Source organism: Phocoena phocoena, chromosome 8, assembly GCF_963924675.1.
Source record: "Phocoena phocoena chromosome 8, mPhoPho1.1, whole genome shotgun sequence".
Taxonomy (NCBI): Eukaryota; Metazoa; Chordata; class Mammalia; order Artiodactyla; family Phocoenidae; genus Phocoena; species Phocoena phocoena.
In genome coordinates, this window is record NC_089226.1 from 105,048,090 (window position 1) to 105,065,712 (window position 17,623).

A 17,623-nucleotide genomic window follows, 5' to 3' on the forward strand; every position below is an offset into this window, starting at 1 on the left:
TTTTTGAAAAAATAAGCACCAATCATTCTTGCAAAGAACAATTTTATCTAAAAGGATTGAAAAGTGTTAAATACAAGGTCTTTAATTTACATGACGAGCAATAAATACGCTGTATCGAAACTCCTCCTGCACACTGCGACCCTCGTACATATAACGTACTGAAAAGTTAGCTGTCACGCATGTAATTGTTTTTTGTTTTTTTTTTTTTTTTTTTAAGAAACCGATTTCACTCCCACCCGACCGATGGTCTGCTATTTAACCAAGGTCACAAACAGTACACCTGGGCCAGCAAACTGTGAAACTGACAAAACTCCAAGGGGGAAACATCTAGCAAATAAATCAAGCCAAAGAACATTGCTGGTGATATTAGCATATACTAGAAAACTTTAATATGCTGCTACTGTGATTTGTTTTAAATTATTTTTAGTCATATATTAAAGAGCCAGCTGATGCTCTTAAAGTTAAAAAAAAAAGAAAACTGTGCAGCCACATTATTGTTCTCAACGTCCTGTGTGGAAAGTTGCTATCACTGTACAATTTTGCTTGAGCCTTTATTTTACAACAGGGCTTTACCGCTAACTCAGAATTGCACATAAGAAGGCTATTTAAAAAGTACAATAAAAATTTGCACAAATCAGACTTTTAAGAAGAGTCAGTACGCTGTACACTTTCTACAGTATTATGCTGATAAGTGAAAAGACAACAGAAGTGCTGCCCCTAAAATGTTTGCGGTTGAGGAGTAATTGACTGGAATTGTTTATTTCTTTAAAGTAGTTATCCCGGGTCAAATCAAGACCAAGAGCTTACTATGCGTTAAGCCTCAAAGACTGATCTTCTCTTCTCCTGGAAGAAATGTCAATATCTATAGAGTCTTTTCCGACTATGAGCCTCAGCCGCTTCGCCGGAGGAAGAGGGATAAAGTCGTCTTCAAAGTCGTCATCATAGTCATCCTCCTCTCCATCTCCCTCTGAAGAGGAGGAATCAGCGGTACTTTCTTCCTCATACTGACTATAGTCATCGACTTCCATGCGAGACTCCAGGAGAGAAAGAGGATCACTGCAGCACACCCCATTTTCGTGAAGCCCCTCTGTATACGACCCCCTACTCTCCTCGTCCCGTTTTAGCTGGATTTTTAATTTTGTAGAGCTACTGCCTGATCCTGAGTTAAATCCATTATTAAGCTTTGCTACATAGAGATTATTATCATTTTCATGGTCTTTACTTAACTTGATGCTTATTTTTGAGGAATTCACTCCATCATTCTCTTGGTCATTTGTCTTGCTGCTGCTGTCATGACGCCTGCGAAGAGTCAATTTGGGAATCCCGGAGTTATTTTCTAGGATTAACTGTGCATCATACCTAGTGATCCGCCTCTTCTTTTTACTTTTTGCAGTTCGGAAGCTGTCTTTTGCTTTGAAGCTGTCTGATGCGACCACAGAACCGCTAACAGGAGAAGGGGGCCAGTCCGTGTAGCTCCCGGGCACGCCCTCCAGGCTGCTGTGCTCGCCCTGGTCAGGGTGGGACCCCACCCCCTCTCGCCCCGCGCCAGCTCTGCCAGGGGAATCGTGCACCGCAGCGGATTCCTCTGCTTCTGCCAACTGTCTCACCAGTTTCCCTTGCCGTGACTTCTTCTTTGACATGCTGCTGTCGCTCTTAGGACACTTGGCCTCCCCCTTCTGTGCAGCTTCATGCGCCAGTTCTTCCTCCTGCACCGCAGGAGACGGTTGCTCGCCGCTGTCTGGGCAAGGTTCCGTCAAGCTGCTTTTGTAGCCATCCAACGTATTTGGTTCAAGCTTGATGTCGGAGGTCTCCTTCAAATTCATCCTCGTCCTCAAGGACCGCCGGGTTGTGTAGGTGCAGGGGGCGCCCTCCACGTGCGCAGGGGCGCCTCGCCCGGAGTTCTGCTTGTGCTCTCGTGCTGCGTGTCTAGTTAAGCACCCACTGGCCGCCGTGGCCGGGACTGGTCCCTCTGGCTCCTTATCTTTTTTAATGGGCAAATTTTTGTACAGAACTACTTTAGGCTCTTTAAGTACTAAGTTTCCCATTTCGAGTTTTCCCGAAGCACTCTTCTGCTCCAGCCGTTTGCAATGATTTCTTAGTTTTATCTTTGAAAGTAAAGGCTTTGCAGGTTTTCTCAGTTTCTTTGGTACCCTGGAATTACTTATAGGAGTTAGCTTAGATGAGGTAGAGTTGGAAGGAGCTGGAATTCCTGACAAGGACTGCCTTGTCAATGCTCTGCTCTTGCTGTTCTTTTTCATGCCAACGGAAGATTTTCGGTTAGAAGCTGCAAAGTTTAAAAAAAAAAAAAAAAAAGCATGAAAAACAGTCTTGGTAACACGGTAATGTTCAACAAAACAAGGCCAACACCCAGACGATTAGCTATGAAATGTTTAGATTATACAAAAAACATGGTAGACAGACCCCAGTTGCATTTCCGCCAGCACTCCTACAGTTCTCCTTTACATTCGCTTTCTAATTTCTGCCTCTAATTTAAGAAGCATCTATTCACTTTCCAGGTACGTAATTTCAGGGTTAAAGAGCTCTTAGCACAGCAACGACCTGGATTTCACTCTAAGTGTCCTTAATCTATCACGACATTAGTCCAAACTGAACACTTCTTTCCCTGATTTAGTCTTTTACCACATAAAATATCTGAAGTAAAAGCTAAGTAAAAATAATATTTTTCTTTCATAGATTCTTCTTAAAATCATCATTTAAAATGTTTCTAAAATCCATTATTCATTAACTCAAAGTATGTTATTTGACTAGTAATCCAGAACTGGTGACAGGTGACCAACGGGCTCTCAGAGACAAATTCTATCACGATGTTTTCAAGTAAGAAAAAGAGATCCTAAGAACCACATATTGTTACCCCCACTAGACATTCATCCCCAAATACCGCACCTTCTAAGCCGTTCCCTTCAATGCTGTGAGGACTAGCAGAGACTCTGAAGGCTGCGGGACTTACTTGGCCCCATCCCTCCGCTGACTGCCCGCTGCCGACAATCAAACCGAAACAGGGAAGAAGCGCGCTGCTAGAGTTACACTCTCGGGACAAGGGGGACCCAGCTTCCTTCCTCTGGACAAGGGGATGACAACCTGAGAACATGACAACTGGACGGCTTCTCAAAAGGCTTATATGTGACTCAAGTGTAAGGTGGCCCCGTGGTGAGCCGCTGACCTTGCCACCGACTTTCCTTTCCGCCATCTTTGTTTTTCTCTACGTCTACATTTTGGATTTCTAGTCACAGTGTTTTACGTGAGTCACTTTCGCCATCACTTAGTCTGCTCCCCATCCCCCACCTGAAAAGCTCTTCCCATCAAAATACCCCTTTAACTCATTCACTAGGGAAGTTGAGATGACCGAACGAATCATCACCACCTCTCAACAGAAAACAGAGGGAATAAAAACCAGTGAACGTGGGTAAGCCCAGCACGCTGCCCGACAGGACTGCTGCTTCCTACACCCCTGAGGGTCGCCAGGGTGACTGCTGTTCCTTCTGCATGGCTGAGCGAGTCAGGCTACCATTAGTTAGTTTTTATTGAGGGAGAGGAGCAAGAATGCACAACAGCATTCCAAAAACATCAACCCGCCAAGAACAGAAGTCTCTGTACTCAGGAAGACGGGCTCACAAATGGCTCTGGGATCTCCAAACCAGAATTCCCAGGAATGAGACCCACTGACTGAACCAAGAACATGCTTATCTGTGCCGGATGCTACCAGGGAGGCAACTTTTTTTTAAGAACAGTAGTAGCAGTAAAGTTTGGGTGCCACCCAACTTGAGAACCACCGACGTGTTATGAACTGAATTATACAGATCTTACCAGAAATAGTTTTTTAAATATAAGGATATTTAGGGAGTGCTTTTGCTAAAGGATTTCTTTGTGCTTACAAGGCTTCCTACGAGGTGAGAGTAGATGTGCTTATGATGTAAACACACCAGTGTTGGTGTCTGCCTTTCTCAAATGTGGCTATGGTGAGACTTTGCTGTCTATGGCTCTTCAAGGACCATTCTATGACCAAGGTCAGCGGTTCTCATTTCATACCTGCAACCACCCCTCCACAATGATCACTTATACCGTGTATCCTTGACTGCAATCCCCCTGCAATCTGGATCCAACCTGTCCTCCTAAACAGCGCCTTTGCCAGTCTCCCTCACAGACTCCTTGTCGTGAAATCCGGGGGGCCCTTTCAGCCCGTACCGTTGTTTCCTCCTCTGCAGAATGTGACACTGCTAACCATTATTTTTCCTGAACCCCCTCCTGAACCCCCTCTCTCCTTGGCTGCTCGCGAGAGCACACTCTCCTGGCCTTCCCTCCGCGTCCCGACCCTCTTCCTCCATCTGCCCGGTGGACTGCACTCCTCAGGCCTCTGCTATCCTAGGCCCCTTGAAAACTCTACTCAGTCTCCAGGCCATAAGCAGCCACTCCTCCACGGCTATCACCATCGATATGCTGGCAGTTCCCAAACCAAAGTCTCTAGCCTGATTCTCGCCTTAATTACAGATCCGCATCACCGAAGGTCCACTGGGACCTTGATCGCCCGCTAAGATTGTCTCATGAGCCCCTCACAAGTCAACATGCCCAAAGGGAACTCAACACCAAGCCTAAGTTCTCCATCTTGGTCAATACCACCAACACCCAGCCAGCTGCCCAAGCAGACACGGGGAGGTCATCCATGACGCCTGCTCTCGCTAACTCTCACCAACCAGCCACTGGTCCTGTGGAGTCCACTCCTGCCGTGTCGCTGGAACCACCTCCTCTCCATTCCTGATGCCACCATTTCCTGCCTTGACTCCGGCACTAACACCCGCCTTTCCTTGCCTCCCTACTGCTTCCCCGACATTCCATCCCCCACCACGCAGCCCAGATGATTCTCCTAGTACGCCACGTCACTTCTGGGCTTTAAACCTGCCAATAACCTAATACCTCAGAATAAAGTCCAAAATTTTAAATTATGCTCCTATCCCTCCTTCCCACCTTCTACTCCAGCCCTGATGAACTTCACTGACGCAAATCCCGCACTCGTGCCTACACGTTCATCTGTGACGTTCCCTCGGCTTGGAGCGCGTCTCACTTGGCCACCTTCTCCTCCCCTTTCAAGACTCAGCTCAGCAAACACGTCTCTCAGGAAGCCTTTCCCGACTCTGCACATGCCAGGTGACCCTTCCTATGACTCTTCATGGCACCTGAGATTCTCCTCACTTGGGCACTGATTTTCAATCACTGGATGGATCTCACTTACGGTGATTTTGAATCTGGGCTCTCCCACTTCCACCCCTCCTTCCGAGAGGTTCATTGTTAGCTGACTGCAGCGAACCACTGACAAAGCACTTCAGTGTGTGTTTTAAAGAGCACAAGAGAGGCTGAATTTGATGCTACGTGTTATTCCGATAGAGAGACTTCACTTACATATTTATGTATTTATCAGTGTGTTCTCATTTTGTTTGAAAAGCGTTATCTCAACAAAAGCCCAGCTAAAAGGTGTGCTCAAGTCAAAGGGCACAAAAGGCACAGTCCGGCTGGGCAAGAGAAATGCGGGCAACGTGACTGAGCACCCAGGGCTCTTCGCGGCGCCACGAAGGTGCTGCTACACTATCGCGGGGGGATGGGGGGTGAGCGCCAGCAACAGCAGGCTGAGGGAGAGATGGTGGTCACAATGGCAAACTAAGAAAAGTCTGCCATGAGACTGAGGACCCTGACACAGTGGAGGGAAGGCACGGCCACGGCTCCCCTGGCTTTGGCACTAACACACCACGTGTGGCTCTCTTCCCTCACGGCTGGGACAAATCCCAAATGCATAAACCTAGACAGTAATTTCACGTGAAGGTACACATTCTTAGCAGTTAGTATATACTAGGTACAGCGCCAAGTGGGCAGATCAGTGTGATCTCCATCATCATAAGCATTCCCTGAAGTAAGAGCTATGACACTAAGTGAAAACCAAGCTCAGGTGGGCTAGCGTGCCTGAGCGCGTCCATCCGGTCAGCGGCAGAGATGGGACTCGCACCGAGGCCTGTGGCTCCAGATCTCAAGCTTTTCCCCACACCATCACACGGCCTCTAAGGGACACCACAGAGCTATTACGGGGCCAGTCCCAGCTCCTGGGAAAGGACCCGTGGTATGGCTACCGCGGTTCCCTCAGGGTGTCCTCAAAATCATAAGGCAGCTCTGTGTGGGCATCGAGAATGACAGCCAGACACAAGAGCAGCAAAACGACATCAAAGCTTCCAGAACGCTCGGGCTGCACCCGTGCCCTGCGCTGGACAAGCCCCAGAAACACACACGGTGGAGCCAAGGGAACACGAGGGCCACACACAGCCTGGCATGTTCCCAACACGAGGACCCAAAAGCCCTCAATAGGATTTTAAAGACTTCAGTTCAAGGAGGCTGTCAGGCACGAGAAGCTGGCTCCACCTCATGCAACCAACACAGGAACGAACGGCTGGAAAAAGGTGCTGGAAAGGATTCTGAAGCAGCCTGCAGGCTCAGCAGGAAAGTGTTCAGACCAACCAGGGATGTCTGCGGCAGGCGAGAGAGTGACAGGTGGTGGCCCAGCCCACCGTCTCCAGGACAGGCGCTCCTCAGTCCAGCTGAGTGAACTTATTCCACTGGTGGGAGTCCTCTGGGACTTGCACCAACTCGTGGCATTTTCAGTGGCTCACATCCAGGACGCAGCACTATGGGGGTGGCCTAGCCGCTGAGGCACAAGAGGCCTAAAAAACCCGACTCTTCTAGTAACGGCGTTATGATTCAGGTCTGTGGACTGAATCTGTGAAAATGGATTTCTTGTCTCCTCTCTGGATGCTAAAGCAAACAGTCAAGTTGTGGTTCTTGAGACACCTTCCAAAAAAGGACCTGCATGGAAGGAAGAAATAATTTTTTCTTCCAACTAGGCAGAAACGTTTCTTTAAAAAGAACAAACACGCTGTTCAGAGAAAGCAGTTCCTCTATAGTTGTCAGCTGCTTAATTCTAACCAAACTGCAGGATAAGATGGGTACTCGGAATCTATACACAAGATGTATGCCCACGCCCCTTGGGAGAGAGGCTTGGGCACCTCTGGCCTTGCATCCACTGCAGTCTCAAAAAGTCTTTTTTTCTTTCAAACAGGTAGAAGGGTTTGGTCAAGACACAAACAGCAAAAGAAATACAGCCTAGAAGAACACATGTAAGAGCCCGAGAAAACACTGCTATGAACATACTTAGTGCACAATGTTCTCAGAGACCGCTGGAGTAAACCTCGAGCTCCTTCAGAGCCCTGAGCCATGTCTAGCAACTGTCACAATGACCCTCAAAGCTACTTATGCCAACCCCTGAATTACTCCAGACAATCACTGTGCAGAAAAGTAACCTGAATAAAGTAAGCACCCTGATATAAGCAGTCATGGTGAAGGGCTGTATTTCTGTTCTGTAATGCTGAGACTACAGCGCAGAGGGATTACCTATTCCCTCTAGCCTTTAGCAAGTGGCATTTACGGTCTGCTCTGCGTAGTTACTGTGTACTGGTCCCATCCTGGAGCTAAGGCATAAACTCCCCAAGGGAGGGGCCCAAGTCTCATACACTTTTCTTTCTCTTTTTAACAACTAGCAGGCTTTGAACATGTATTTGGTTTATTAATAAATATCCCATAGATGGTCACATAATAGAACACTCAACACCTTCCAAAAATTTTTCCTATTTTGATTTTTTAAACTGAGTGGCGTACTGAGTTCAGTATCTACACATCAGTGTATGGTTAACGCGTAAGAACACAAAGCACCCGCACGAACGTCACAGAGCCACGTGGACAGTGCCGTGGCATCTCCGCGTGTGGCTGGCAGCACACTCCTGGGTGTTCTATGCAGACATTTATAAAATGGGCCTCACAAGTCGCCAGTTTCACCAAGGAACCAGACTCAGAAAACAAAATGTTGATTATGCTGCGTTTATTATTAAAACCAACAGTCAACAGTGAATGATGAACTAACTGCTCTTCTTTGCTCACTCTGGACGTTAAAGACTGGAATAGGAACGCGGCATCGCTCTTCCACGGCAGAGGTTACCCCTGGCCTCTGACCCCCAGCAGAAGGTAGAGTCAGGATTCAGGGCAGTGACAGTCACCATCATGGGAGACATCTTCCCTTTTCTTTGGGATTTTCTGTAGTGGAGAGGAGTACCCAGAGCTGGGCTGAAAACATCTGAAGACAGGGAGAAGAGCCTAAAATAATCAGACCTCAGACGGTACTTACTGCTAACAAGTGTGTATGGACATTCAGAGTGCCCAAACAGGCATACTTTGGGGACCATCAAGTTAAAACTTTTAAACTTTATTCCTATCAGAGACAAGTCAGACTAAGGAGCCTACTGCTTCAGTGGCAACTAGAGAAAACTGGTGCTACCCAGATGGAAAACAGTAGCAATCAGGATGGTTCCAGGACTTCAAGGTTCCAAAAACGTGATGTGTTTTCTTGTGCTCACTTAGGATTCTTCTCTTTCTTTTCTCTTTATTCTTCATTCTCTTTTTCCAGTTTCCATCAGGTCTTGCCCCCCCACACAACTGGTATCTTAAAGCTTGTTTCCTTCTCCTTTTCATCTCTCTTGCTACTTTCGGTCGAGTGGCTATTACAACACGTCAGTATAATGACATTCAAACTGCTCCTCTATCACAATTCTGAGTCTGGTAACTGGTGATTTGGTGAATTGGGTCAGTTCATTTTGAAAACGGCAAGCAAGCAGTAAAAGGGTGGAAGCCTTGAGGCCAGAAGCTATGAATTCCCCAAGTCCATCATCCATCCTAACAGACTGGCCAGGCACAGAACACGTATGTGCCTGTGTGGCGCCACCCCGTCCTTTGTCTTCTTGCGGGCCTAACAATATCATTACAGAGAAACTAAGACCTTGAAAAGCTTTCTGTCAAACATATGATGACCCTGGAACACACGATGGAGAATTTAATATCCAGTTACCCAGTATTCAAGAAAAGCAGACAATTTAGTACCATATTAAATCTGGAGGCATGATACAGACTGCTTTTGTGCTCGAATCACTTCTAGAACCTTGCAGTGCTGGTGAAGTGCATGAATCCCAGAGTTTCTCTCAATGTTTAAAAGATCAAAACTATTAGAGCATGCTTTAGAAAGCAAACTATGTGAAAATACTTAAAAAAAAAAAAAAAGATATGCTTATCAAATCTCCCTTACTTACTTGCATTGTTTTTTTCCTGAGTGGTATCTGCATCAGTGTTAGAGCTGACAGATTGACTGTCTGAATTTTTGCTGCTGTCACCTAACTTTTTAAGCCTATTTAAACGTTTATCTGTTTCTCTGAGTCCATATTTGCTATTGATAACAGGAGCAGGCGCAGGCAGTCCCACTCTGGATTTAAAAGCACCAGTTCCCCGCCTGAAAGAGAAACAGCACAGGTTACACAAACAGCATTCTCACTGACGTAAGCCTGGTTGCTGAGCGCACTTGGCCACATCAGATCAGCAAGTGTGATGAACTGATGAGGCCCTAATCGCCACTGGAAAGCCGCTAAGCCTAGGACTCTCAACATACATACATATATAAAATTAATGCAAAAAAGCCCCAGACTTAAAATAAAACAATTTTTTATGATTACTGTCAATCAATTGTTAATTGCTCATGAGAAGCTACTGGTTGGACCCTGTAGAATTTCAAGTGTAGGTAAAAATAAATAAATAAAATTTCAATTTCAAAACCGACTGGTACAATAATTAGGTCTAAACTGTAACTGAAATAACCCACCTATTAATTATATCCCAGCTTTGTTCTGCATAATTTAACACTACGTTACTGAATATTGAGAATTACAGAATTAAAAGAGGAACCAGCGAATTTCCATAAATTAAATCATTGCTTAGAAGCTAATGTTAGATACAAACAAATACTAACTAAAATTCTGAATAAGAAGGCTAGGCTATCTTAGTGAAAATCTCACTTCTAGAATAATGAAAACTGTTAAATTCCTCCTTTAAAGTTACTGAATGAACATAATTAACAAAACGTTACTAAATAAAAGACATTAAAAGACTTGCTTTTACCACTGGCTAAGAATGATTTGTAACCTGCTTTAATTATTTATATTTATATAAATTCTAATGAAGTGGGTGCTTAATAAGAAGTCCTCCTAAACTTCCTTAATGAACCTAGCTTTGCAAATCTTTGCTTTATTCAGTTATAAAGGTAAATTTCTACTTGCTTTGCTCAAAAGAATAAATAAAATATAAATTAATGAGGTTAAAAGAATTAAGCACTCCATATTGCATTTAAAAGATGATAAATCTCTTTGGCCAAAATTGCCTTCACTGACTTGCCTTTCACTGGCCTTCGCTTGTTAAAGAAAAGCCATATAATAACAGCTTCTGAACTTGAGGCAAAATTGTGAACACTTCCCATTATGAAAGCAATATTGCCCTCCAAAAGATCCCATGTGATTTACTTTTTTCAGGATTTAGATGAGGAGAAAATAACTTTTCTCCTCCAAGGAATCTGAGTATTTCACCTTTTGCTGAGGGAGGACAAAAATTTTATTTTCTCTCCTTCCCTCTTAAACCTCTTAATGCTAGGGAGGAGCACAGACCTAGTCTGAATGCAGAGACCATGTCTGGCGACTAAGGTGAGTATTCTTGCCTTCTTCGCCTTCCTAGGATGGATCTGGAATTCTACTTTTATTAATGCTTTTGTAAAAACGACAAACATATTGTGGGACTGCCTCAATTCTTTTTTCAAAAGGTGCGTTAGAAATCCCTGTAAAAACCTCTAGGTAACCTTCACCACAGCAGGCCAACAATTACACTCCACTCCACCATGAAGTATATTCAGAAAGTAAATGCATAAATCCTAAAGGCTGTTTCATTTCAGGTGGATTAAGGAATTAATAAATTTTGTTCAGATACTGTGCCTTTTTACCATAACTTGTAATATTTCTGGAAAGATGGGCCGTACTTTAATACAAAATAAATGATCATGGTGGAATTACCTGGAAATTTATTTATTTTTAAGTAAAACTCCCCCATTCGTCTGTTTCTCTACTTCCTTTACTTCTTCTTAACTTATGGCAGTAACACATGCTTGTGTTTGCTGCAACAGGTGAGACAACCTTAGGCTCCGTCTCCATAAAGCAGAAGTCAATAGTGCTCCCCAGCCAGCCTCCATCCCCAGAGCCCCCCCACCCCGCCCTGGCACCAGTGCTAACCACCTGCCAGCACCTCATCTCCTGCTCCTTTGCCATGAGCTACACACCTATTCACATTGTTGTTTCTTCCTAAGCAAACAAAACCCAAAGAGGATAATACCATACATCTTACTCAGCAACCAGCTTGCTTTCTTATTACATCATGCGCAAGTAAATCTGAACTGTTTTGAAACTTGTACCTTTTACACAGACTAAACATTCCATAATCTATTCAAGCACTACTGGTGATTACTGAAACTTGTAGGTTTGTGGGTTTTGCTTGCCACCATGAATGCTGCTGCTACCTTGCTTTGAAACCAAATCCTTACTAGCTAATGCTCCTACTTCCATAGGATAGATTCTTCCATATGGAACTGACTGCCAGACAAAAGGGTGTGATGATTTTGAACAAATATTGCCAGATTACTTTCCCAAAAGGTTATAGCAATTTACAGCCCTAGCGACACTGTGTAAGTGCCTGTTTCCCCACATCCTCACCAGCGGCACAGACTGCACTTCTAAATTTTGCCAATTTGATAGTGAAAACGGATACCTAGTTATTGTTTTCCTTGTTTATGGCCATCATTTTCTGTGTAGCATCTTCCTTACCTCTCTTTTCTCTAGTGGAAGTCTGTCTTTTTTTTAAATGAGCTTATAGGAGCTTTTTGTCCTTGGGATATTAACTCTGCCGTGTATGTACTTTCTTCCCCCTTCAGTTTGTCATTAATCTGACTTTTGCTTTTAGCTATTCAAAAATTTTCATATTCACCATTTCTTGTCTTAACTTCTTTCAGAAGATTTCCACTACCCCAAGGGTAGACGTATACATTCTCCTAATTTTTTTCCTAATCATCTTACATTATATTCTTAAATTAAAAATTTTAATCCATCTGGAATTTATCTTGTATATGGTGTGAGATAGGAGTTGAGCTTGGTTTTCTTCCAGGCGCACAATGAATTATGTCACTATTATTTATTAAAGGAATCATCATTTCCCCATACGTGGTATTAAGACTTCATACACACTCGGCTCTATTTCAGGAGTCTGTTCATGTCCTCTTATTTGTCCATATCGGCCAGTATCATCAAGTTTTGATCACAACTGTTTCATAGTAAATTTTTAATAAGGCCAGCTGCCCCTAACTATACTTCAGAATCTAATTTTTTCTTAGCTATCATCAGACATACTTTCATATAAGCTTTAAAACAATTTGGTCCTTCATATTCTTCGGTCCCTCATTAGATTTAATTTCTCAAGTTTTCTAGAGTGAACTTTGCAGCACTTACTTATGAAAGTATTACAATTCCTATTTTGTTAGGATGGTTACTTCCCAGAAGCACGCATCAAATGTATCCTGGACACTGTATCCACGATGTCAGCACCTCTGTAAACCCTCTGTCCCCTCTCTTTCCTTCTTTTCACCCTTGAGCAACTAGCACACTGTGCGTGTGTCCCTTTCATGGCACTGCCCTCATGGCTGGCACTGTGCTAGTCTCGTTTACCCTGCCTGCATGAGGCCTAACATAAAGTAACTAACTATTCAGTTACTATATGATGAATAATTGAATGAGTTCCTTTGGTCTCATCCTCTCGCCTAATTTCTGGAAAGGCAGAAACAATCTGGTGTTCCTGAGAATTTCAAGAATATTCCCAGCCAACCTTTAAATCAAACTTCCCAAATAGTCTGACAATAGCTGAGCCTACTGCTCCGTATGAGGCCTTTCCATTTAAAAAGGATGTGCACATGTTTCTGTTTATTCCTCACACTAACCCCGTGGAGCAGGCAGGACAGCCCTTCTGACCAGCGAGAAACAGTCTCCTGGAAGAGAACTAATCTGCCCGAGGGACATGATGACACAGGGGGTTCTAAACGAGGCAAAGAGCTGTTTCCGGGGTGGCCTGGAGTCCTGTGTATGTGGTCACATGTTTCAGGACAGCCTCCAAAAGCATATTTAGCGTATTACTTACTCCATTCCTTCATTCACCAAATATTTATCAAGCACCTACTATATGTCAGGTACTGTTCTGGATGCTGGGAGCACAGCAGTAAATGAAAAAGATAAAAATCTCTGCCTTCCTGGAACTTGCAATCTAATGCGAGAATAACCAGAAACCACAAAATAAGTTTACAGCTAACATCTAATATTAACTGTGTGCTGTTTTACATACTTTTCGTGAGATAAATTTAATCCTCACAGCAACCCTATGAGATAGGTTCTAATGTTATCCCCATTTTATAGATGGGGTAATTAAGGCACAAAAGCAGCTAAGTTGCCCAAGATCACACAGCTAATGAAATGCAGAGTCACAGGATTCCAACTCAGGGAGCCTGACGCCAGATCTCATGCACATCACTGTTATACTATGTTATCTCTAAAATGGTTTTAAAGCATTATTCAACTGTAATTAAACTACTTCATGGATTAAAGGGTCTTTTTGTGGACTGGTCTAAGATTTAACCAATGTTTGAACCATTTTTTTAATTTAGAAAAAGATAAATTTTATCCCCCTGCATTCCCACTCCCTCCCTGCAAAAGGGGCAAAAATTCAGCAGCATCAGGAATAGGTTTTCTGCCCTCCCTTCGTGGCAAAGATCCCAGAGCTGGGAGAGAAAGAGCTGGGGTTGTACCACGACCCCGTGCCTCTGCTCTCTCACGACACAGGGGAAACCGCTGGCTTCCCTGAAAGAAGGGAAACGTGGGCTCTGGGGAGTCAGCATTTCTCCCGAGGCCGGATGGCTGGCGGAGAAGTAGGACCACCGCCTATCCTTGCTTCCATGCGTGAAAGGCTCTGAGGTCAGGCTGACTTGGACTTCTGCACCTGCAGTGTGGCCACACCACCAGCTCTCTCCCAGGGCAGCTGTGAGGACTGAATGAGTCAGGGTGAGTAAAGCACCCAGTACAGCACGTAAAAGGGGCTCAACAAATCCAGGTGTGCTCATCTGAAGAATATACACACACACACGTATACCCGAATCGCCGCGCCGCACACCTGAAACTAACATGATCTTGTAAATCAACTATACTTCAATTAAAAAAATAAAAACAATAACCAAAAAACCAAATCCAGGTGAGCTCCCTGTGTGGCCTATGCCAGCATGGGGGCCTTCCTGCAGCACCGGCCCGGACAAGCTTGTGAAGCTGCCTCTGAGCTCAGACACGCAGAAATCGCCACAAGGAGACGAGCAGTGTGGACAAGGAGTCCCGCCAAGTCAGATGTGGGGGATCTCTACAAGGACTCCAGAATCTTGATGGGTCCCAAAAGGAAGTTCTTCACCAAGTAACGGAACTTAGAAATTATTAAGAGCACGTGCATCAGAACATAACAATTCCAGAAGACACAGCTTGGTAGTACCCAAGACAACCTCAGGGTTTTTACATGATCAGTAGTGGTGAACTTCACTGGCCATTTTCGGAGCAACCCCACCCTGGCACCGTGTGTGTGTGGGCGTGGGCGTGTGCGTGTGCACGTGTGTGTAAGGTATTTCCCATTCTCTCTTTAAGCATATTTGCATTCTGATTAACTCATAACGATAACTGCTGGTAATGATTTAACATTTTGAAGGGCCAGGTGCTGGGGCCCCTAAATAGTCCTGTACTCTTCGGTTTTGCTTATGCATGCTGTACTGCGTGCAATGCTGCAGAACATGAAAGACTATCCCTTATCATTTAATGCATGAGGAGGTAACACGAGTTCATGCTCATAATCACCAGGTGGTTAAAAGAACGCAAGAGCCGAATATCTTACTTCATACTTTACCTTTCACAAGTGTAACACTCGCAGAACTCATTATTTTCTCCAAAAAACCCATCTCCATAATAACAAGAAATTTCTTCTCCAGGTTCAATATCTCTTAGAGCCTTCACACATGCTGTGTCTCGACCAGTTGACACAAACTGAAATAAAATCAACTCATTAAGAAACTCATACCTGAAGCAAACACAAAATACTTGAGATAAAATACTTTTTATGCTTACCTTACAGTTAGGTCTGCAATCTGAAAAATGTCCAAAAGATAAAGTCAATTAACTGTAGATAAGATCTGAAACACGAACAATTACAGAAATCTGAAATAAGCTTTCCACATAATTTTACCAACTTTTGACAGAAGTTTCAGGTCTTAAGTTAAACTACAGGAATATTTATTTTAATAGGTTTATGCAAAAAGAAGAAATTTCTATTTCCAACCCTCCTTTAAAGGAAGATAAGGTCATTCTAAGTTTCAGAAGTGCTACCCAACACGAGAGCTAACACCTTAGAAACAGAGCTTACCATGGTTTATAAACGCTGCAGGACCAAGCCAGAGCTGAGCACAGTTTTTCCTTGTGGAATACATGACACTGAAGTCGTTTTCTCCATGTCTAAGTAGCATGTTCTCCTCAATTTCTGAAAGTTCGGCAATACAACCCACCAGTAATTCTATTTTGTCATTTCGTTTCCTATTTAAAATATGTGATGTTAAAAATTACTAGTAATTATAAATCGTAAGGCTTCTTTTAATAAAATAAGCCTGTCCAACAAATACCAGGAATCGAGAAGACTTAGCTGTGCATGTTTTAGCTGACTCACTTGGATCCCCACCTGGATGTCATCTCCTTTTCCCTGGAAGCCCCACAGCCTTGTGCACAGTTACTTGTGCAGCTAGCTGCCTCATCCCTACCAGAGACTAGAAAGTCCACTAGGAATCGTGCTACCTACACCTCTGAATCCCCTACCGGACCCAGCATAATGCTTTGCAGGCAGAAAGGACTCAAAGACCCGCCGCACTGCATTCAACTTGCTGACACTGGAGGAGGAGAGAGACAAGCAGCAGGAGGGTCGGGAGAGCCCAGAACTGGGACGCCGCCCTGCAGAGCAGCAACAGCAAATGTCATGCAAGCCAAACAGGCGCTCGTCAGTGTTCTAGCAGCCACATTAAGGAAGGAAAAACAGGTGAAAGTACTTTCAGTAACGTATTTTAACCCGGTATAACCCAAATACTATTTCAGCAGGTAATCAGTATGAAATATTAATGAAAAATATTTACAATTTAATATAAAATCTCACATGTATATCACAATTTGTAGCACTTCTCAATTCAGACTAGCCACATTTCAAGGTTTCAACAGCCACCCGTGGCTGGTGGCCATGGTACTGTAGCTCTAGAACCCAAGACCTCAAACCTCCACAGCCATGTGCAACACGGAGCCACGGGAGCCGATGAGCAGGCTGGATTCCGTCCCACAGCAAACAGATACACTCACTCACATACACACACCCATGCAAGAAGCCCAGGAGGAAGGCTCTTTCCCATTCCAATTTCAGGTACCTGACCCTAAAATTTTTGCTATAAAAAATACTGGGAGTGGGCTTCCCTGGTGGTGCAGTGGTTGAGAGTACGCCTGCCGACGCAGGGGACACGGGTTCGTGCCGCAGTCCGGGAAGATCCCACATGCCGCGGAGCGGCTGGGCCCGTGAGCCATGGCCGCTGAGCCTACGCGTCCGGAGCCTGTGCTCCCCAACGGGAGAGGCCACAACAGTGAGAGGCCCGCGTACCACAAAAAAAAAAAAAAAAAAAAAAAAGTACTGGGGGTGGTGTAAGAGAGGGGTTACATATTTCTTCTGGGAGATAAGGCAGGGAATAGGCATTAGAGGAAAGATATAAGTACATATTCTCTCTTTCATGTATGGCTTTTATCCCTCCTAGCTGAGCTCAACTTTACTACTTTTATTTAAGCTGGCACACATATATATATTTTGAAGCAGGCATTGTGCTAGGAAGCTTCTACGCCCGAAATTCCTACGTAACCTTTCTTATAGGCCAGTAAAAAACTGACTCTGGACGCCAGGTTATTCAACCCCAGCGTCCCTAACCTCTCAGTAGTCCTTGAGCAGGCATCCAGACTCAATGAAAGGAAAACACAAAGCATTCTGGCTTAGAGAGAGGATCTGGTTCAACTCAGACTTCTTCTTCTTGTTTTTTTTTAATAAAAAAATTTTTTTTAAGTCTTTCTTGAATTTGCTGCAATACTGCTTCTGTTTTATGTTTGGTTTTTTGGCCCTGAGGCAGGTGGGATCTTAGCCCCCAAACCAGGGATCGAACACGCACCCCTGCATTGGAAGGCGAAGTCTTAAGCCCTGGACCTCCAGGGATGTCCCCAACTCAGACTTCTGACTTCACTGTCCCGACCGCAGTCACTGGGCTGAGGCACTGGCACTGCACTGGCTCCTTGAGGGTAAGCTCTGGCCTTATGCCTTCCTACAACTTGCTTCGCACATGAACAGCAACTGAAGAGAGAACTGTCTACAAAATTACTTTACGGGTTTATACTAGTATAATAGTTACCACTCTTTTGTTGCAACAATTTTGGCTCCATTTTGTTCCGATGAATATCTATTACAAGGCAATATTTCAAATCCACTGTCGGTTGCAAACATTCGCAAGTAAATAAATACCTAAAACAGA

At 44.3% G+C, this 17,623-nt stretch overlaps 1 protein-coding gene across 3 annotated transcripts in view; it reads right to left on the bottom strand.

Moving 5' to 3' along the window:
• Window positions 1-215: 215 nt before the first annotated feature.
• Window positions 216-17,623, bottom strand: part of KMT5B (lysine methyltransferase 5B) — a 51,103-nt gene continuing 33,695 nt past the window's right edge. For 2 of the 3 annotated variants that reach the window (XM_065881448.1, XM_065881449.1), the window contains 6 exons: window positions 17,504-17,613; window positions 15,451-15,617; window positions 15,156-15,175; window positions 14,938-15,074; window positions 9,186-9,382; window positions 216-2,284 (listed from right to left, as the gene is read on the bottom strand). In XM_065881448.1, the coding sequence (XP_065737520.1) occupies window positions 807-2,284; window positions 9,186-9,382; window positions 14,938-15,074; window positions 15,156-15,175; window positions 15,451-15,617; window positions 17,504-17,613 (2,109 nt within the window). In that variant the 3' untranslated portion in view covers window positions 216-806. Of the gene's footprint in view, window positions 2,285-8,104; window positions 8,140-9,185; window positions 9,383-14,937; window positions 15,075-15,155; window positions 15,176-15,450; window positions 15,618-17,503; window positions 17,614-17,623 lie in introns of those variants that run through there. The other variant, XM_065881450.1, reaches the window with a different exon arrangement.